Source organism: Peromyscus californicus, unplaced genomic scaffold (genome assembly GCF_007827085.1).
Source record: "Peromyscus californicus insignis strain IS unplaced genomic scaffold, ASM782708v3 Scaffold_5__1_contigs__length_169319896, whole genome shotgun sequence".
NCBI lineage: Eukaryota > Metazoa > Chordata > Mammalia > Rodentia > Cricetidae > Peromyscus > Peromyscus californicus.
This window is the reverse complement of record NW_026294573.1, coordinates 35,284,669-35,305,951: the sequence shown is the minus strand read 5'-3', so window position 1 is coordinate 35,305,951 and position 21,283 is coordinate 35,284,669. Positions and strand designations below refer to the sequence as shown.

The window sequence follows — 21,283 nt, the reverse complement described above, 5'->3', positions numbered from 1 at the left end:
ACCCCCCCCCCATCAAACCCAGAGAGGACCCTGAGGTTAGGACACACTGGGCTGACCCAGGCTCTACACCCTGTCAGAACTGACTTGTAGCAGGTCAGCAGGACTGGGTTACTGAAGCCAAGGTACATGCAGTCTTCTAGGTCCCGAGGCCTAGTGCCATGGGATACCTAGCATAGGTCTTAGTCCTCAGGGTTGTCCTAGTCCTAAGATTGCTGGAGTCTCAGAGATAATGCAGACCTGGGGTCTCCTAGTGTTAGATTAAGCCTGGGGTCCCAGGGTTCTGAGAGGCATGCCAGCTCAGGCCAACCTGGTCCGTGGGTTCCTTGAGGGCCGCGAGCACAAAGCACTGGTAACTCAGGTCCGGAGACAGGGGCCGGTTGTAGAAGCCCTGGTAGCTCTTCTTGTCCCCCAGGGTGAAGGTGTCGGGGAGCTCATCCACTTGAGCCGCCACATATGGCTTCAGCCGCTCTGCCTGGCGCCGGCGCCTCCGCTGTTCCTCCCCACCCTGCTCGATGGCCTCCAGAAGCTGGCAGAGCGGAGCAGAGAGTCACGCAAGGCCTGGGAACATACTGACCCTGGGACCATACCCTGGGACATCAGCTACCGAGGCTGATATAGGGGTTCCCTCTCCCTCAGGGACCGCTGCGGGCCTGGCAGCGATTTCAGGAAACAGGCAATTTCATGTGTTCAGGAGCCTATCAGTCCTGCATGGGCTGCTCTACACCACAGGCCTCTCTGAGGTCCACAGGGCTCAGGACACTCTTAGAGCTGCAGATATGTCTCCACTGATTCCTATACCATGGGATTCCTACCAAACACCTCCAGGGAAGTCTCTGTAAGCCCTCCTGGAGTTCTCAAAAAACTCCTGGGGGAGGGGAGCCCTCTCAGAGTCCCTCTCCCCAGAGAGGGCATGGCTGGCAGCCACTGCCAATCGCATGGGGCTGCCCTCAGTGCTGATCCTTCCCTAGGTACCTCATCCAGCTCCAGCTCCTCCGGTGTGTTCCATCTTGGTGCCAGCAAGTTCCCGCCCACACGGTCAATGGGCACCACAACAATGTAGAACCACCTGTGCGGACAGGGCAACAATCAGAACCTTAAATGCCAGTGGCTACCATCTCCCTCCACACCAGCCTCTGGCCTCTTCTGCACACCGGACTAGTGAGGGGTCCTGGACTTGAGGCATGGAAAGGGAGAAGCGGCCATCCTCTATAAAGGCCGAGGCAGGCAGAGGCTTGTGTGGCAGGAGGTCTGGAGCAGTGCGGATGGACACCAGATGCTGCAGGCCCCCAGCGCTACTGCCGCGATTCATCAGCACAAACGAGTATTCTGTGTTGGGTTGCAAGTCTGCAATCAGCTTCCTCATCGAGTGCCCATCCACCTCCACACTCTGCCCATTGTACAGAATCTGTGGAGGAAGAGAAAGAGCAGCTAAGGCCTCTGGGGGACGACCCCATCATTTGTCAGCAGGGCACAGTGGCTGCACAACAAGGACCCAGTTGACAGACACATGCCCGTGTGCCCTGGGATCACATGGCGGTGCAGATGTGGTGTCCTGGTCTAGGTGAGCAGTGGTCCTTACCCACCTTGAAGGGTACAGCTGACTTATAAGAGTCGGGGACCTCCCAACTGAGCAGCACCGATGTCTTCATTGCGGCCGCCACACGGAAATTCTTGGCAAACACTGTGGAGGCATGAGGAGGGAGTCAGCTCTGTGGCTAGCTGGGGTGGGGGTGAGTGGGCCAGAGACTGTGACTACAGCTAAGGCACAGAGGAGTAGGGGAGAGGGAGAGAGGAGAGGACTGAGGGTGACAACCAAGTACCCCGAGTCAGCTTCACATAGTCCAACTCCTAACCCAGGGTCTTCCACAGTGAGCACTGGACTGGCATGGGGGGCCGCAGCACGTGTGGCCAGATCTCCAAGAGCATGGGCGAAAGCCTGAGCTCAGACACCAGATCAGAGTAGCCAGGGATCAGTGGGTTGTGGGCATGAGAAGCATGTGGCCACCTATCAGAGCATGGCCTCTGGAAGTCAGTAGGTTAGACCCCAAAAGATTAGTGCCACAAACCAAAGTACAGTAAGCTGCCCACCCTAGAATGGTGGCATAGCGGGAAAAGGCCAGTGGCTCAAGATCACAAGAGACTGGAAGGTCACGCAGCATAGGTCAGTAGGTCAAGGACAGCAGAGGTCAGGGTCACACACCCAAGAATGTGGTGCCTGTTGATTAGAGGTTAGCGACCGTGAGAGACTGAAGAGTCACACAGCAGGAGCTGGTGGATCAGTTGCGAGAGGTCAGTGGGTCAAGGACAGCACAGGTCCCTAGGAGCAGTCACACTTGGGCGGGCATTGCCATGACCGCAGAACACACCTTGCTCCACGGGCATGGTCCGGGACTGGATGCTGGGGCTGAGTGGGCCGGCGCCTTTGCTGGTATGTGCACGGACCTTGATGTCATAAGTGGTGTCAGGTGTGAGGCCAAACAGTGTAAGGTGTGTATCGTCAGTGACATTCTGCAGCTCATGCTGACTGTTGATGTCACGATAGACCACAGTATAGTTGGTGATGCGCCCATTCCTCTCTGCCAGTACCGGTGGGTCCCAGGCCAGTTCCGTAGTGGATGTGGTCAGCCCTGTCACTCGAAGGTTTTGAGGGAAGCCACTGGGCACATCCTCGGGGGTCGTGATCTCTTTCTCAAACTCTTCACCTGGGCCAGCCCGGTTCTTGGCAGCAAGCCGGAAGATGTAGGTGGCCCCTTTGTGCAGACCGGTGACTGTAAAATGCTGGTCATCCTTGCCAAAATCTATGGTGTTGGGCCGCGCCTCATCAGCCCGACGGTACTGTAGACGGTAGCCCAGCAGCTCTCCGGGCAGCTCCTTGGGCGGGTGCCACTGCAGCAGCGCCGTGTGCATGGCCGTGGTGCTGACCATCATGGTGGGCCGGCCTGGGACTGAACAGCACGCACTGGGCTCTGGTGCCGCCCTCCCTGCCACCCACCCAGCTTGGTCCCCGACCCCCTAACTCACCTGCCCCTGCTGTAGTAACTACTTTGGGCTTGCTTCGGGCACCATCCCCCTTGGTGGTGTAGGCAGCGACAGTAATAGAGTAGGTGGTCTCAGGGGTGAGGCCACTGATGGTGGTTTCCTGAAGGAGAAGGGGGGAAGGGCAGGTCCCATCACACTGTGCGAGAAGAAGCTAGACTATCAGCCATCTGAAGACTGTAGCCAAGGGTGCCCCCAGGTATACAGGACCAAGGACTTGGGAGGTGGAGCTGCACAAATCTTTACTCCGCTGGAGGCAGGACAGACAGGTGGGATGTGGGCTAGGAGCATGCCACCCACCCCAGAAGCCCCATGCTTGGGGCAGACAGCTCATTCTTCCTTTCAGAGAAGAACAAAGGGCCACACTGTCTCTTTCACTCCATTGTGCTGTGAGTGACACCTTATGAGGTCCCCCACACACACCAGGACAGAGCCTTGCACGCACCCAGCACCTTGCATGCCTCTTGGCACGCACATGCACAGACTACAGACTGTAGTCCCTCCTGAAATAGCAGGTACAAGGCTACTTATAGACACTAATACAAACACACACAGAGGGACAGGGAGAGAGAGAGAGCTCGCAGGGTAGAGGAGAGGGCCAAGGCACAACACTGTAAGTCAGGGGGACCCCATCTAGTTCAGTGACGGTGATACCCAGTCCCTCCTGAGACCACAGAAGAGTGGGAGAAATAAATACAGGACACAGAACTCCCCAGACCCAGGAACACATTCCCGTTTCCACTGATGCCCGAGAAGTCAGCCACTCCATTTCCTTCTGCCTTGGAGGATCCTACCCACACACCCATCCAGCAAAGGCATCATTTCCGGACACAGTGAGAAACACCATAGGAGACCAAGCCACGCCACACAGAAGAGTAGGAAGAAGGGAGGGAGGGTACCACCGTGGAGTAGGAATGGGCTGTCAGCACCAGCCCTGGTACCCCTCCAGCTCTAAGCCTCAGGTGGAGCCAACTGCAGATGCCAACAACCCTTTGCAGGGCCCTGCCTGCCCAAGCTGGAGGGTCTTCCAGGACCTGGGCTCCCCAGTGCTTCTCCCAGCCTGGGCCTGAGCAGGTGATTTTTCACTCCAGGGATCAATAAGGCCTAATGATCAGGATTGGATTTAACTCCATCCCTGTCTGGCCAGAGCAGGGGCCAGGTCCTGGTCGATTGTGAACATTGGCCTCAAATTGCTGCTCGACAGGCGAGGAGTACGGATTAGAGGAAACGCCAATCACTGCTCAGCCTGGTGCTCATGTCTACACGCCAATTTTCTCTGGATGTGGCTGGTGCCCTGTGGATCTTGGCAACACAGGCTGGGAGAGGGGGAGTGTCCCATGAGCCCAGCCTGACCCAGTCTTGCCCGTGCTCGCACACCTGTTACTTACATAGTCCTCGGACTCCTCTGGTCTCCACTGACCCACGGGAGAGGGAGAGAAAGGGAGACAAGATGGTGAAGGATTTGACTTGGAGAGCACCTGGCCCATGGAGGACTGACAGACAGCTCTGAAGTGCCCACTGAGATGACAGCCCGGACCACTCCCCACTCGACACAGGTCCCTGCATCCCTGAGCACCAGCTGTGTGTGCCAGGCCTCACTAGGGCAGGGAGACAGGGACGATGTCAGCTATGGCGGTAGGCTTGACAGCTCACGCAGAAGGAAGACACTAAGGGGTGACTGCATACCCTGGTGTGCCCCGAGTCCTGCTCTATGCACAGCGTGCTATGGCTGCTCAGCCTTCTTTATTTATTTCCCCCACTCTCAATATCTCAACTGAAACATCAAATTAAGAGTCACCTGAGCTAAGGTGACACTCTGAGGAGTGTGCCAGAACACAGTGCAAGAATTATGGCTAGAGTAGGCCAAGAGCCAGGCTTGCAAGCAAGATTATAAAGGCTGCCAAGTAGCCAGCTCGGAGCCTGGGCATTACCCCATAGCCACAGGGAGACCTCACACTCCTGAATTCCATTCTACAGGTACCTGGGGTCAAAGTAGGCAAACTAGTTTCGTGGCCGGTGATGGTAAATTCTAACGCTACTGTGCCTAGGTAGGCTAGTAGGTAGGTAAATGGACTGAGGCCTCCAACCCAAGGTCCCTGTGGTTTTGGAGATAGGGGTTGGCCAGTGAAGGACAGGCCCTGCCTGGAGCCCTCCAGGCAGACCACCCTCATGGAGCTGGCCTGGCCTCTGTCCACTGGCCTGGTGCTGGAGTGGCCAAGCACCAGGTGGCCTGGCAAGCTCTGCCGCCAAGTCTTTGAGACAAAATATGGGAAAGGCTCGAAAGAGTCCCCTAAAGATCGTGTTTACTTTGCAGAGTGGGCAGAGACTAGCAGTTCTATTTAGTTTCCTCACTTGAGGGGAGACCTGGGCTTTCCAAGGCAGGCCCCGGTGTGGAGTTATCACATGTAGGTAGCCTCTCCTATGAGGCAGTGATAAGGGAGAAGACAGGGTTGGAACAGAATGGAGAGCGCTGGGAAGGACAAGGAAGAGGCTGGAGGTGTAGGGAGAGGAGGGAAGGAAAGAGGAGAATGTGGGAGAAAAACCACGAGAAAGGAACAAAAGGAAGCGGGGACTGGCGAGTCTCATTCGGAAGGAGCACAGGGGAGGCAGGCTGGGCTATACACTGGAAAGTCGGGGTGCCTATCACATGTTTCCTCCTGATCCTACTGAGGCCCTGGGCTGCACAGATGGTTCTATTAGGTGGAGAAGGGCAGGCTAGGATGTCCTTGACTAGAGTCACACAAGGGACATCTATGCCCTAGGGCCAGGATGGATAAGTGCTCCATCTGGTCTCCCACTGGCCCCAGGCAGGACGACCCAGTCTCAGGGGGCAGGAGGCTGCAAGGGCAGGCCTTGTCTTCCACGGCCTCACTGGAGTCTGCTTGGGTACATTACTCGTAAAGGACACAAATATGGGGACAATGTCCCTGATCTTACTGCCCAACCCCCTTCAAACTGCTGGGGACCAACACACAAAAGTGTATGAAGTGACTTCTCCTGGAACCCCAGTGGCTGCAGCTGTGGCGCCAGACTCCTAGGATAGGAGGGGCCGGAGCGAGTCATTCTCTGGATGTTTCTGGGCGGGTGTGTCTGCTGAGACTTTGTGAGGAGCCCTCAACCTGCCCCAGGAATGCAGGCTGGTGAACACACCCACTGCCCCCACCCCTGGGTCCCTCAGCATAGGCAGGTTGGGAGAAGAAAGAGGGCACCCTCTAGGCAAAGAAGTATTTTGGCTCAGAGGGTGGAGCCCAGGCAAAGGCATGAAGGCTGTTTGTCTGTGTGGGAGCCCATCCCTCAGCACAGCCTGCAGAAAGTTGGGTTTACGATGGGCAGGAAGGGAATCTAAGTTCTTGTTGGAACTTAGCGCTGACCCAAGAATCCTCAGGACCTGGTTCTGGATGGAGAGACTCAGGCAGACGAGACAGGCTTTCCGATTCTCGATTAGTCCTTTCCCAGGGTAGAGACTTGGCCTCCTGGCCGAGTCCTGCCATCCACTTGCGGCCTCATTTTGGCCGGACATATGGACAACCTCCTAACACTTCATGTTCCTCGATGGCACAGCAAGCCAGGGGGCAGAATACTTGAGGGACCTCACTGAAAGCTTGTGGGGAGAACCCCCCATGAAGACAGAAGCATCCAACAGGAAAGGGCTGGGCAGGCAGGCTCAGGCTTGGAGATAAACATCAGGGGTCAATCACTCAGGTGATTTGACCTCAGCCACAGGCTTGAGGCCAAAGAGAATAGCGAACTTCTCCAAGTCCCTGTCTGCCTCTGGCTGTGTGGCACAGGGTACTCAGAACAGCATTGCTGGGGCGACATCACAGCTCAAAGCCACAGCAAATGTGCTTCCTGCAAGCCACAAGGTTGAGGCCAGGGCAGTGTGCAAGGAGCCTGGGGAGCCCTGGAGATAGCCCTTTGAGCACTGGTGGCTAAGATCGCTACCAGGGTGGAGGGGGGCGGCAGGGTTGGCACAACTTGAGCAATCCTAACACAAAAGAGAAGTATCCCTGGCACCTGGGCCTCACCTCCTGATCTCAATACCTCCCCCGAACAGACCAAGGCAGCTCCAATATGACCATAAAATGCACAAACACCTCTGAGGGCAGGCAGGGGAGGGACCAAGTCTGGGCTCTGGGGAGTAAATGTGACACACTGGTCACCTTTTACCCAGCCACCCAGCGCCATCAATGACATACCTGAGCCTCGGCCAGCATGACATCCTGGATGATGGGTTGGCCTCGGGGTTCACCGTTCTCCAGCCGCACATAGGTGACCTGGTAGCCACGAATCTGTCCATGCTGCTTGTTGGGAACAGGCAGCTTCCAGGAGACATGCACAGCAGTGGAATTCAGAGGCTCAACCTCCACCTTCCGTGGTGGCCCGCTGGGCACTGGAAGGCCAGGCAGAGAAGGAAGTCAGCCCTGGGGGAACTGAGTCTGGCTCAAGGTATGAATAGTTAACTTTAGGGCCGTGACTCTGCACCCACGCCCTGGGAAAAGTTCCACTGTTTCTTCGGCTGGCTGATCTGATGAGAAACCTTTGCTCCCTTGGGTCATCCCTGTCAACCCCTCTGGCAGGGATACTTATTAGTGGGGGAAGCGGATGTGGGAGACAGCCACAGGCGAGGTACCCAGGCTCACACCATCGGTTACAAATTTCGTCAACATTCAGCCGAAGCCCACTGGCTCTACTGGAGTCTTTTGACTCGTCTTCCCATCCTGGCTCTCATACTGGGTGGAGCTTCTCCTGCCATAGCCCTTAAAGGTTTTTAAGGCTATCTTGGAGATGCCCCAGAACCTAGGACCTGGACATGGGTTACCCACCAACCACATCCCCCCAGAGTTTAGACCATTAAGGGTGAGTTTAGGAAATGAGTCTGTCAGGTCCTGTGGAGGGAAGACCCTGGGGTGCTTGGCAGGCAGCCCCAGGCAGTGTGTCTCCCTTCCCACCCTCCTCATGACAACGCTACCCAACGTAGCCTACCGTCCTCGTCGGTGCGCACCAGCACCGGGCTGCTCTCGGGGCCAGGGCCCACATCCGTGTGTGCCCGCACCCACACCCGGTACTCCGTCCACTTCTCCAGGCCCAACAGGTCCCAGCTGGAATGCTCACGGCTGATGCCATCCACCACATGCCGCTTACGGTCCTCGCCGTCCACTGCCTCATAGGCCACGGAGTATTGGGTGATAATGCCGTTGCGGCTGTCAGCTGGCGGTGGAACCCAACTTACCCGGACCGTGGTGGAGCCCGTGCTCACACATGTCACCTTCTGGGGAGGGGCGGATGGGGCTGGGGAAGACAAATGGGAGGAAAGCAGGCAAATGGAGGGTGGGGATCACAGGCACAGTGACCAAGTCACAAGGGACTGGAGACTCACCCAGCCATCCTGAGGCCCTCTAGTCATACTGTTGCCGAGATGATATGACTCTCTCTGAACTAGCTTTCTACTCTTAAACACACACACACACACACACACACACACACAGACGGTACGTGCAGTATCTCACACGCACATATGGAGTTCTAACAACGTCTCTCTCATGCATATGCCGTCTCACACAAACATGGTGTGTGTGTATATATATATATATATATATATATATATATATATATACACACACACACACACACACACACACACACACACACACATACCAGAACTTGGAGAATATAATCCTCTTCTGGGGATAATTGGTACAAATTTGTCTTTTGGGTTAAGACTACCTTAACCTGTGCCTATGTGGTCAGGGTCTCTGTGCTTAGGTTCCTAAGTCTGAGGTTAGACACAAGGGCAGCTAGTGGCCTCTGAGGTTTGGAAGGCAAGTATTCAAAGGATTCCTTAGGAACCAGAAGGCAAAGCGTGTGCTGTCTTTCTGCCTGGTGACTGTCCTAGACACCACTACAGACACAGGGACTTCCTTTTACCTCCGGTTTGCCACTTCCGGCCCAGGTAACTTCAACAGCCCTCCCTTCACTGGCAACAGAGCACCAGCTCTCCAGGGGTTTGGTGTCACTTTCCTTGCCCATCTCTGCCGATGCCGAGCACACTACCAGCGCTGGGAATGGCCCTCCCTCCAAACCTGTGGCCTTCCACCTCCCCTGTACAACCTACCTCTTGCCTCAGGTAAGTCACCCAGGCCTCAGGATTCTACTCTTCCCCCCTGGGGACCACCGTCCTTACAGCCTTTAAATTCAGCTTTGACTCAAGGTGCACCGTGTTCCTTTCTCACAGTATCCCACAATCACTTCCTCCTCTTTCTCTTTATGTGTGCGTGGTGCACGTGTATGTGAAATTGTGGGTATGTGCACCTGCACACACCTATGTGAAAGCCAGAGGACGATGCCAGGCACCCTACTCTAATATACCACCTAATGCCCTTGAAACGGTCTCTCACTGAACTAAGCTACACTGGCAGTCAGAAAGTCCCAGAAATTCCCGTCTCAGCCTCCCAGCAGTGTTAGCGGTATAGGTGTGGATGTGGCCATGCCCAAATGTTTGTGTGAGTGCCGAGGATTTGAACTCAAGTCCTCGTGATTATGCGGCAAGCTCTCTTAATCCGCCGAGTCATCTCCCCAGCCCCTGATTTTCCCACCACTGCTTGACCCATACTAGGTAATAAATAAGGCAGCCCTGAGGCCGTAGAGAAGCTGCATCTCCGGAGAGGTCCACCCCTCCCTCCCCCTGGCTCTCTGGCGACCTGCTCAAGTCCACTCTATCTTGCTCACCCTGCCACTTTACAGATAAGGCAATCAACCCACAGTTCCCTAACCTCCAGCTCCTTCTGCCTACAGGCATGGGAGCTTGCTGCCGCCTTCCTACAGTAGCTCTCTCTATTTCCAGCTACCAGCCCCCCTCTTCCTGTACTCTCAAGAGTGGAGTCCAAGGCCAAGCTCTCCCTCACCCACACTCTGCCCCCTTCTTTCTCCCTCCAGAGACTTTACCAGCTGTCCCCTCTTTCCTGCTTTGCCCTACCTCTCACAACAGCATTTAGATGCACTTCAAGAGTTCCTGCCTTAGAAGAAAACCCCATCCTCAACGCCACAGGCCCTCCAGTTACCACAGTCCCCTTACAGCTAGCTTCCTGATGACATCTAAGCATGTCAGCTTACCTCCTTACCTCCCACAGCCCCTCACATCTCCTCCAAGTCTGCTTTCCCACTATATCCAATTCCTTTCGGCCACTCAGCAGCAGCCTCAGGTCCACCTTCGTAAACTTCCTCTGTCTTCCTCCCACTCCAGGATTTCACTTCATTTCCAGTCTTCTCAGGCCTGCCTCCAGCTTAGTCCCACCATACCACCACATTTCTACACTTGACAGACACAGCATCCTGAATCTGGGTGTCTGAAACCAGGTGTACTGGTCACACCTGCTTCCATCCATTTCCTGTCCTGGGGCAGTCTGCTCTTTCAGAGCCTTGCCCCAGAAACCAGATATACCTCCATATCCCTATCCCACTGCTCTCCATTTTCCATCCATCACCAAGTCCTGGCCAGTCCGTTTCCTAGATAACTCAAAAATCCACTATTACCACTTGAGCCAAGCCTCCAAACTTTACCTCCTCCACTGAAAAGGCCTCCAAGCGATCTCATGGGCCACCAGTCCATTTTCACGGAGCAGGCAGAGCTGTCCCTGTTCTTCAGCCCCGACTGCTACCACTTGGGTGGCTGCTCTGGGAACAGTGGTCTGCAGCGTCCCTGCCTAGGGCCACCAGAGTTAGCTTTGACCTAGCTAGCTTCCATCCTTGCTTCAGCCTAGGTGAAGTGTCACATCTCCAAGACAATTCTCTCTGACCTCTCACCAATGGTGTCTCCACCCTCCCATCTCACTTAATGCAAATATAATTAAAAGCTCATTTGGGCAATTACAAGCACACTGTACGTCTCGGTCTTCTGTAGGGTCCTATGGATAGAGGCTTTGTCTTCTGGCCATGCCGCCAGACTGATAGCATGTCGGCTATGGCCCCCAGCAAGAGCACAGCAGATTATGAATACAAAGTCAGGGACCTCTGCACACACAGTCCCATGTCACAAGGACTTTACTGACACTGCCACCGATGCTTATGGTTTCTGGGACACAATGCCACTCAGCCTATACTATGACCATCTTATCAAATAGGCAACCTTGCGGACAGCGGCGTACGATCAGAGATGGGCCATCTAGTATCACACTAACCCCCCACCCCCGACTTCCACAACCCTGCAGACAGTGGTGTACGATCAGATGGGTCATCTAGTATCACACTAACCACCCCCCACACATCCACAACCTTGCAGACAGTGGCGTACGATCACAGATGGGTCATCTAGTATCACACTAACCCCCACCCCCACACTTCCACAACCTTGTCATCTTCCTCTGGGGAGCTAGAGAGCTACAGACAGACAGATATAGTCACAGGGTCACACCCAGGACACACTGACATGTTCAGGTGCTACAGGCCAGGTGTTCACACTCTCTCACAGTGGGTTCTACATAGTCATGTCGTCACACAAGCCATGTGGTCCTACACACTCACACAGTCACATTCTCATGGACCTGTCCCTGAGTGCAGAGGCCTCAGAGAGATTACACAGCTCCCAAGGAGTTGTCATGTCGGGCATGAGGAAGGGGACGTGGGTGATGAGATGTGGGGCTCTGGGGAGGGAAGTCAGGCACCTAGGCGGTTTGTAACATGGCAGCCCACCAAATCAGTGGTATGATCTAGGTATGGAAGGAGGAAGACAGAGGATAAAGATGAGTCACAGACACAGAACTTACCTGTGTGGGGTAGAGGGGTCACAGGGGTAAGAAAGGGTCAGAAGGCTGGGTGGGGAGCAGAGAAGCCAACCACTGCCTGGACACAGACTAGCAGGACACTTACCTGTCCCTTTCTTGGGGTCCAGACTCAAGAGCCCAGACTGGAGTCCAATACTGGACTCAGCAGACCTGACCACCCACCTGCTCGAAAGGGAAGGGTACATGTCTGTGTGTGTCCCAGCCCAGATGTGACAGGTGTGTCCCAAGCAGATGTGACAGGTGTGGCCTAAGCAGGCACTTACTGGACTGTGCTGTACGGGCCTCTATGGTGGGAGTGAAGACGCCCACCCCCATGTCCGAGCGGGCAGCCAGCTGGAAATGGTACAGTGTGTCAGGCTTCAGGTCCTCTAGAGTGTAGGAGGAGGTGGGGGTCGAAGGTCACCTTGTGCTGGAAGAGCAGAGAGCACTTACTGACTGCTCAGATATCAAAGGCCACACAAGGTTATTCCCCACATGGGCTGCCAGCAGCTGGCAGAGGACCCACTGTGGTTCTGGGTCAGGCCCCACCCCACACAGTCACACAAGCCTCCCAAGAAATACACGGCTTGACTCATACCACAGCCACCTCAAAGGTCACAAAGACCAGCAGGGATATATGGCCCCAGGCGAAACGTCAGGGCTAGGGCAATATAGCACATAGGCCACAAACGCAAGAGACCAAAGGCAGACCCTAGACACTGCCTCCCGCACAGGAGCGGTGTAGATTCCAGATCTACAGAGGCTCCAAGAGCCACCAGGCCGCAGAGAGAAACCCAGGAGCTGGAACCTGTCCAGGTGTGCCCATCACAGACCCCAGAGGACCCAGAGGATCCTCCTTCCCCGCTTCCCAGCTTCATGGCTCACCTGCTGGCCTTCATCCTCTGCTGCCCAGTACACCAGTTCATACTTGGTGATCCGCTCCTGCGGGGGGGCAGCAGCCATGACAGCTGGATCCTGGTGTCCGACTCAGCTTCGGCCTGGAAGTCTGCAGGCTGTGCAGGCACTGTAATGCCCACCCCAGGCAGTCAGCTTCACGACACCTCCCTTGACCCCCTGTGACCACACACCTGTAGAGTACAGCACCCTCGCCCTCCCCAAACTCCAAATTTCATAGGCTGAGGAAGCAGGAGTGACCCTGGCCAAGCCTTTGCTGCCAGCTGTCTAGCCAGAACGCGGGCCCCCCACCTACCTCCCTGCTGTGTCTTGACCTGGATGGTGGGGCTGGGTGGGCCATCGCCCACGGCAGTGAAGGCGAGGACACGAAGGCTGTAGGTGATGCCGGGCAGCAGGCTGCCCACGGTGGTAAGGAGTCCAGCGTCAGTGTTGTGTTTATGCCAGGCGCTCAAGGGGCGCCGTGAGTCTGGAGTGTAATAGACACGGTATCCCCGTACCAGGCCATTGGGCTCCTCAGGTGGCTCCCACTGCACCAGCATGGTGCTGGCGCTCAGCATTCGGGCCTGCACACGGCGTGGAGGGCTGGAGGGTGCCTGCTCACCCGTCCGTGCACGCACCGCCTCACTGGGTGGTCCACGTCCAATGCTGTTAACAGCCAACACACGGAAGGCATATTCTGAAAAAGGGCTGAGGCCACCAATGCTGTATCGGGTGGTGGCCACACCATCCACTTCCTGGAAGGGGCCCTCTGTGCCAGCTGCACGGTACTGGATGCCATAGTAAGACACAGGCTCTGCATTTCCAGAGTCCCATGTCAGAGTAACACTGGTGGCGGTTGTCTCTGTCACCACAAGATCAATTGGAGGCTTTGGCAGAGCTGAGGAGAAAGAATTGTTGGAGGTCATGACTCTGAGAACATATCCAAGGCATCATCCAAACGCAGTGTATGGCCACCTGAGTGTGGCTGACACCCACAACCCACTTGAAAAAAGGCTTGAAGAGCTTATGGTGACTTCTAGGGGCAGCTACTTGAGACACACCGCAGCAAGGTCTGTTGGTGGTCCCAGGAGCCCCGGGCCCTTCAGTGTATGTAACACACTGCTCTTGGGGACCCTGCCCCCCAGTGATCATCACATTAGCACATGTGATTCACCTAACAGACCTGAAGGCCCACACAGTTCACACCAAGACTAGGCAGAGACCAGCTTGTTACTCACCTACACTCACTTGTACCAAGTATGTGTAACAGGGTGTGTGTGTGTGTGTGTGTGTGTGTGTGTGTGTGTGTAGTATCTCTCAAGGAATTGGCCTTAAGAGTTCAGAAAGAGCCGGGCGGTGGTGACACACGCCTTTAGTCCCAGCACTTGGGAGGCAGAGGCAGGCGGATCTCTGTGAGTTCGAGGCCAGCCTGGTCTACAAAGTGAGTTCCAGGACAGGCTCCAAAGCTACACAGAGAAATGTTGTCTTGAAAAAACAAAAACAAAACAAAAAAGCCCCATGACTTGGCTCACAGTGAAGGTGGTAAACCCCCAGGCCATGTTCGCTCCATGAAGAAGAACCACTAAATACCAGGTACTACTTTGGTGCCACAACTGCTCGTGGTCACATCCCTGCTTTCTGAAATTCACACCCTGGGGAAATAATCAACAAATGAGTTGATGGTAACTGTGTACAAGGACAGCAGGGAAAAACACAGCCTCTCCTCAGTTGGGGTGAACAGGAAAAGTCTCAGAGTGCTGAGGCCAGCAGGGAGATGGTGAACCACGGACTATTACCGTGGACCAGGAACAGGCAAGGGGACTCTACAGCATCTATCCGTGTGGCTGGTCGGTACTGAGTGTGGGAGGCCAGCTGGTGTGCCTGGGTGACTCCCAGAGCACCGTGAGCCCCTGAAGAAAGCTACCTTTTGCTTTCGTAAAAGGAAACAGCGGAAGGCCAGCAGTGTTGTTCTCAGTACAGGTGTGAGGCCCCGGGTTCCATCCCAGGGAACCCAGGACTCAAGGAGGATCAGGTGAACGACACGATCTTGGTTTACATAATCTTCTTGCTTTTTGCAGTATTAGGAACTGAATCCAGGGCTTCATACACAGTAAGGGCTCCACCAACCAAACTGGTCCCCAGCTCTTAGTTTGTATCTTAAAAAATCCACCCAAGTTAAAGACATTGGTACACGCCTTTAATCCCAGCACTTGGGAGGCAGAAGCAGGAGGATCTCTGTGAGTTCGAGGCTGCCCTAGTTTACAACAGTGAGTTCTCCAGAGCAACAGAATAAATTGTTTCCATTCCTACCAACCACCCCCAGAAAAAAAAGAAAGGAAAAGAAAAAAAAGGACCATTCAAGTTGCAGAATGAAGGATGAGTCAAAGCCAGATAAGAATAGAAGCAGGGAGATCATGGCAGAGTCTGTCACATAAATACTAAATATATGGCTGGGCAAGGTGGGGGCCTTTAGTCACAGCACTTGGGAGACAGAGGCAGTTGGATCACTAGTTTGAGACTAGCCTGGTCTACATAGTGAATTCCAGAACAGCCAGAGCTACATACTGAGACAGTGTCTCAAATAATAAATAGATAGATGATAGATAAAAATACTAGACATATTTTGGGCTGGAGAGATGGCTCAGTGGTTAAGAGCACTTGTTGCTCTTGTAGAGGGCCAGGATTCAATTCCTAGCGCCTACATGATAGTTCTCAACCAACCATAAACCCCACTTCTAGATGATCTGATGTTCTCTTCTGGCCTTCATGGGCACCAAGCACACACATACACACATGCAGGCAAAACACACATAAACTGAATAAATCCTTAATAATTACTTTTTTAGAATTATAAATATTAATGTTATATGTGTCCGTCCCCAGAGGCCTGGGCAGAGAAAACCTCTCCTGGCCTCAGCCACCACGACACCCCTCTCACTGGGAGGCTGTTCAATCCACGGATTGGCTCTAACTAGTGGTGCAGGCTGTGAGTTCAGACCACCAAGGCTAGGTCTCTGCTTTGTCATTTACACTGGTGTGACCCTGGGCAAAAGATGTATTTGAATCGCTCACTTGTAAAACAGGAATAATAAGAGCCCCTGTCCCGTGTCCTCCCTAAAAAAGCACAATCAACTTTTACTCTGATACCTGCCAATTGGGAATACCAGCTAGCTATTCCTAGGACCCATCCTCTTCCTAAGGACCTGCCCAGAGCTGGGGCACCTTAGATAGAGGAGGGTAATGATCTCCCGCTCACCCGCCACTCAAGTCCCCCGAGACAGAGGAAGGTATCAGCTGACTGAGGCATCCCGTACACTTACCTTTTACTGTGACCTGGGCTGTGGCCTCTATCATGCCTAATGAAGAGATGGCCACGCAGGTATAGTTGGCAGACCGCATGACATTGCTCAGCTCCAGAACATTGCGGCCAACTGGCATCTCGTCCTCTTTGGTAAGTTCTTCGGCACCCATCATCCACTTCACATAAGGCATGGGTGCACCCACTGCCACACACGTCAGATTCACACTGCCACCCGGCATCACCTCCTGGCTGCTGGGAGGGATGGAGAAACGAGGAGCCACGCGACGCACTGCGGGAGGAGGGAGAGAGGCGCTCACAGGCTGGGCAGGCCACAGGGTGGACAGAAGGGCAGGGGCCCCTCATCAAGGAAGCCTCTCTTGACAGAGCCAAGCCCATGCTCAGAGACAGGAGGAGTGGTGCCCCTGGGGCCTGGCTCATCATTTCCCACCTCGCTTTGGGACTAGAAGTGGACCCTGCACACAGGGACCATCTGGAACACCTCGTAGTGAGAACTTGCAACCAAGCTCCCATCCTACAGTCTGGGACACTCAGCCAAGGTCACACAGGACTTAGTGCAAGAGCCAGGCCTGGTTTGAGCCACAGTCCAGGTGGTCCTCCAGTGACCACTCCTGCTTTCTCCTGACTCCGCTCCTCCTGTGTCTCCAGAGGGACCAGATGGGCACCAATGAAAGAAATCCAGGTCCTCAGAGCATGGCTGGGACAGGGCAAAGGATCATTCCGGGAGTAACATGGCCACCTTCTCTGGAGTCAACCCTCCACCTCCAGGCCACGGCCCCAGGAGAGAAGAGGAAACGGCACAACCACCTGCTGGACCTTGGCTGTGCTTAAGGTCAGCCTGGGACCCACAACGTGGATTGCCTCTTAGGAGGGCTAGTACAGGGACAAGGGGTTGGGCGGGCCAGGGACGTGGTCCGCGGGCAGGATGGGCATGAAGATGGCAGTAACATGATGAGGGTGCCCAACAGACGGCTTTCTGCACCAGTCAGCGAAGGTCTCAAGGACGAGGGTGACCATGCCTGGCCGCGACCCCCAGCCTTGGACTCCCCTGGCCAGAAGCTGTCCTGAGCTTCTCAGTCCAGGGCACAGCCCGGAACCAATCCCTCAAGTTGCAAGCTTGGCACAGACATTCTGAGCATGCGGAGGGGTACGGTGGACAAGACCTAGCCACACATAGGCATGCTTGGCATACAGACAGGCCATGCAGCTGCTGGCAGAGGCTCCTATGGTCTCCCTTACATAAAGGGCCAGAGAGGACAGGCAGCAAGCCTAAGTGACACCAGGGCACACTATGAGAGCACTGGTCTCTGAGGACTCCTGCTGGGGAGCCCAGACATGCAGAGGACCCATAGTACCACATACAAGGCATCTCACTCAGCCCCAGAGCACAGAGGCAGAGCTAAAGCACCGGGGAAGGGCACCAGGTCCAACCTCACCTCATTTCACTGCGGTCAAACGGAAGCTCGGAGCTGAGACATTTAGTAAAAGTCACCAGGTTCTATTAAGGCTGTCCAAGACCTCTTTCAACATCAATTTCCCTCCAAACACATAGGTAAATGCCACTACAAACATCTAAACTACCACCACTCCTTCTGGGGTCACTGGAGTAGCTCTCCGCTGGCCCTCTACCTCTCACTTCTCCACTCCCACTCTCCCCACAGTGGCCATTCCCCCGACTGACAGGCTCCTGCACGGTTACTGATGCTCTGCGGCCAGTCCAGTCTCTAAGACCTTGTGTAGAACCTGCTCCCACAACTTCGACGGCTGTTTGACTAAGTCCTACAGGTGGACCACAACACTGGCAGCCCCAATGACCCACAGCGAACAGCTCGCAGACTTGGTCTGTTCTCCAGACGCAAGTCAGGTACTCGTTAGGAGTGTATTGTTCAGGTCCAGACTCCTGCCTTGTCCAGAAGCAGCACCCTCATCCTTTCCTCCCACGCCTTTTTTTTTTTTTTTTTTTTAAAAAGAGTGCTAGGGATTGAACTCAGGGACTCATACACGCTAGGTTTTGAATCTACCACTGAGCAGCACTTCCAATCCCATCTTCACTTTCTCGAGGGGAGCCACCTCTCTGTCTCCATTCTTGGCACATGGAGTATATGATCCAGATCCGGCTAATGAGAAACAACCTTTGGACCAGAAACCACCTTTGGCTGTTTGCACAAACCGGTGGGAGCTGTAACGGTGGACGGGGCAGCTGAGCGCAGGCTGGAGCCGTGCCCAGGGCATGGGAGGACCTGCTCCAGTACAAGATAACAGCAGTGGAGGGACAGCGGGAGGCAATGACAGACAACGGCCTGACCACGCTGTCTGAAGACCTGGCTCCAGCCCTGCCCGACAGACATCCAATCTCCTCTACACCCCGGAGTCTTGTAACCTAAGGGAGTCTTTGTTTTGCTTGCATTTGCTTCTATAAGTAGGTTTCTAACATCACTCTTTTCAAAAAATTATTTACCTTTTGGTTTTTCGAGACAAGGTTTCTCTGTATAGCCCTGGCTGGTCTCGAACTCAAGAGATCCGTCTGCCTCTGCCTCCAGAGTGCTGGGATTAAGGTCGTGCACCACCACTGCCCAGCATAATCTTTTTATTTATTTAGATTTATTTTATTATTATTTTGTGTATATGAGTGTTTTGCACCCTGTACGTGCCTGATGCCTAAGGAGATGGCAAGCTTCCCGTAAATACTGGGAACTGAACCTGGGCCCTTTGTGGAAATAAGTGCTCTTAACCACTGAGCTAACTCTCCAGCCCTAAATATTTTTATTTATAAATTTATGAGTTCAATCCCTAGCACAGTACTGCGTAAGTATTTGTGCACCACATACATGCTGAAGCCCAGAGAGGCGAGGAGAATGTGTTCGAGCCTCTGTAACCAGAGTTACAAATGGTTGCAAGCTGCCTTGTGGGTGCTGGGAACCGAACCTGGTCCTCTTCAAGAGCAAGTGTTCTTAGCCCCTGAGCCATCTCTCCAGTTCCCTTTATCATGTGTCTTAATGTCAGGAGGTCACATGGCTGATGACAAGGTATCACAGACACAGCAGTTCTTACGGCAAGGAACAGGTGTGTCCCAGGGGCCTGGCTGTCAAGTGTCCCACGACAACAGACTCCCCTTCAAAACCTCTCAGCTGGCACATGGTGAGGCACAGACAGACTTTGTCACGGAGCATGGACACTCCATGGGCTTCAGAGTAGGTCTCATAGGTGGGTGCTACAAGGTGAGGAATAGCCACACGGGGCTGGGTGTAAGTCAGGTCCAGGCCTGCCAAAGAACGGAGCAGTCCAGAAGACAGGAGTTGCCTCCCTGTCCTCCAGGCCAGCTGCCATCTGCACTGAAGGAAGACAGGAGAAGCCACTTTGTTGTTGTTGTTGTTGATACAGGGTCTATACAGCCCTGGTTATCCGGAAGCTCAATATAGAGACCAGGCTGGCTTTGAATTAAATAAGGTCGACCTGCCTCCGGCTTCTGAGTCCTGAGATTAAAGGCATGCACCACCATGCCCAGAAGGAAGCCACGTGAGCATTCCATTGCCACCGTGTCTCAACGCAGATGGGGGAAGAGTCAACACGGACATGGGAAGTGGCATGTCTGCCTCTATCTGGACAGTAAGGTTAGGCCTGTGTGGTAAAAGTTCACATCTTTGAAAGCCATGGTTGACAGGGCTGAAGGAGGCCCCAGGAGGCTATGGGAAGAGCTTTAGGGCTGGGTAGAGCTGCAGAAAGATGGAGCTCTAGAAGGCATACAGATGAGACTTTTGACATTTATGCCGGGGAAAGGTCAAGGGGGCAAGTCTGGCTCTAGTTAGTGGTGGGACCCTAAGGTAAGAAGGGGCCACTGGGTGCCAGAGCCAGGAGATTCTGCTGCAGGAAGCAGGTCCTTGGTCAATAAACCTCAGGCCCACACCTCAACACGTCCAAACTTTACCCCCCAGATCGTCCCTGGTGGACAGTGTTTTCAGACCCAGCAGAGACCTCATGGGTCAGCCTCTAAGGCCAGGCCAGTGCCCTGGCCACTCCTTCAAAAGCCTCCAACTCTAGCCACTGTCGGAAAACTGAGGCCCTGTAGGAACTGATTCTAAGAATGGTTTTTATTTTCTTCCAAGACGCGGTGACAGGGAGAACTCTAGGGGCTACGGAGAAGTATGGAGTCAGGGTCACCCCAGTACTAGGAAGGGGACTCAACTACAGGCCCCAGGTGTACCACTGATGTCTTCACTCACACTAAGGGCACTAGGTCCCAGCCATGTGCAGAGTCCTGTTTCCTAGCACACAGGCAGGTCAGCACATCTGCAGAGAACAGTGTGGGGGTAAGGGGCATGGGAGCGTCTTGAACGCTCATGGGCCCGTGTCCTGACCTGCCTGAACAGCTACCCCTGTGCCAACAGCTGGAAGTGGCCGGAGCCTCGACACAGCATCTCCACCATCCTCCCGCTGATGCCAGAAGCACAAAGCCTCCAAGGGGACCAGGACTCACCCTGGACTTGGTCTATTGACAGAAGCATCAGCAGGGAAGGAAGAACTGGAGCTGGGAGAAACGCTCTTAGGGGGTCTGCTCTTAGGCTCCAACAATGCCGCTCTATTACCGTTCTCTGTGCATCCTTAGTGCTGACATTTTATAGACAATTTCCAAAACAGGGCCCTGCCATTTCTGGATTATATTTCAGCTGTAACTTTTAAGTCTAATTATTTGCGCTGACAACCCCCTATAATAGGGCGGTGCGGCGCCCAGAGGCATCAGCATTCAGTGGAGTGACAGCCTAATCGCAGGGGGAGGCAGCCCCGCAATCTGCATTCACTTGCGGAAATTTCTCTGATGAAAATAACACAACATTAAGGAGGGGATAAGGGGCAGGATCCACTGTATCAAGATAAAATAACTCTTTAATAAATAACCTTGTGGCTGCCGCAGAGCAGTAATTAAATGCTGGCACACCCGGCACACAGTTTTAAGTAAAGCTAGAAAAATGTAAGATGCAATTATCAGCACCAAACAAATTACCAGCCCGGCAAATCCCCCCGGAATATTTAGAAACTCATTTCTCCTTCCCGTTAAATATTTGTGTATGTGCTTATTTTTGGTGGGACCACGGGGTGGGTGGAGGAAGGGACAAAGGATGCAGAGGGTAGGTGAAGGGGTGTGTGGGGAGCGGCTGTGGACTGGGCTGTCTGCTGATGACTGTTTTCTGAACGCCCTGGCAGATCCGCCCGGTCAGCAAAAAGGTGTAACCGAAATGCCCCAGAGCTCAGGAGTGCATATGGATGGAGGCTTATGCTGATA

At 54.2% G+C, this 21,283-nt stretch overlaps 1 protein-coding gene across 1 annotated transcript in view; it reads right to left on the bottom strand.

Moving 5' to 3' along the window:
• Ptprf (protein tyrosine phosphatase receptor type F) overlaps positions 1-21,283 on the bottom strand; it is an 84,656-nt gene that overhangs the window by 15,592 nt on the left and 47,781 nt on the right. Inside the window, 15 exon segments of the mRNA XM_052718774.1 lie at positions 308-526; positions 973-1,066; positions 1,152-1,405; positions 1,584-1,681; positions 2,367-2,945; positions 3,022-3,139; positions 4,425-4,451; positions 7,233-7,426; positions 8,020-8,325; positions 12,077-12,203; positions 12,205-12,222; positions 12,678-12,743; positions 12,746-12,816; positions 13,003-13,584; positions 16,007-16,276. Of these exon segments, the coding sequence (XP_052574734.1) occupies positions 308-526; positions 973-1,066; positions 1,152-1,405; positions 1,584-1,681; positions 2,367-2,945; positions 3,022-3,139; positions 4,425-4,451; positions 7,233-7,426; positions 8,020-8,325; positions 12,077-12,203; positions 12,205-12,222; positions 12,678-12,743; positions 12,746-12,816; positions 13,003-13,584; positions 16,007-16,276 (3,023 nt within the window).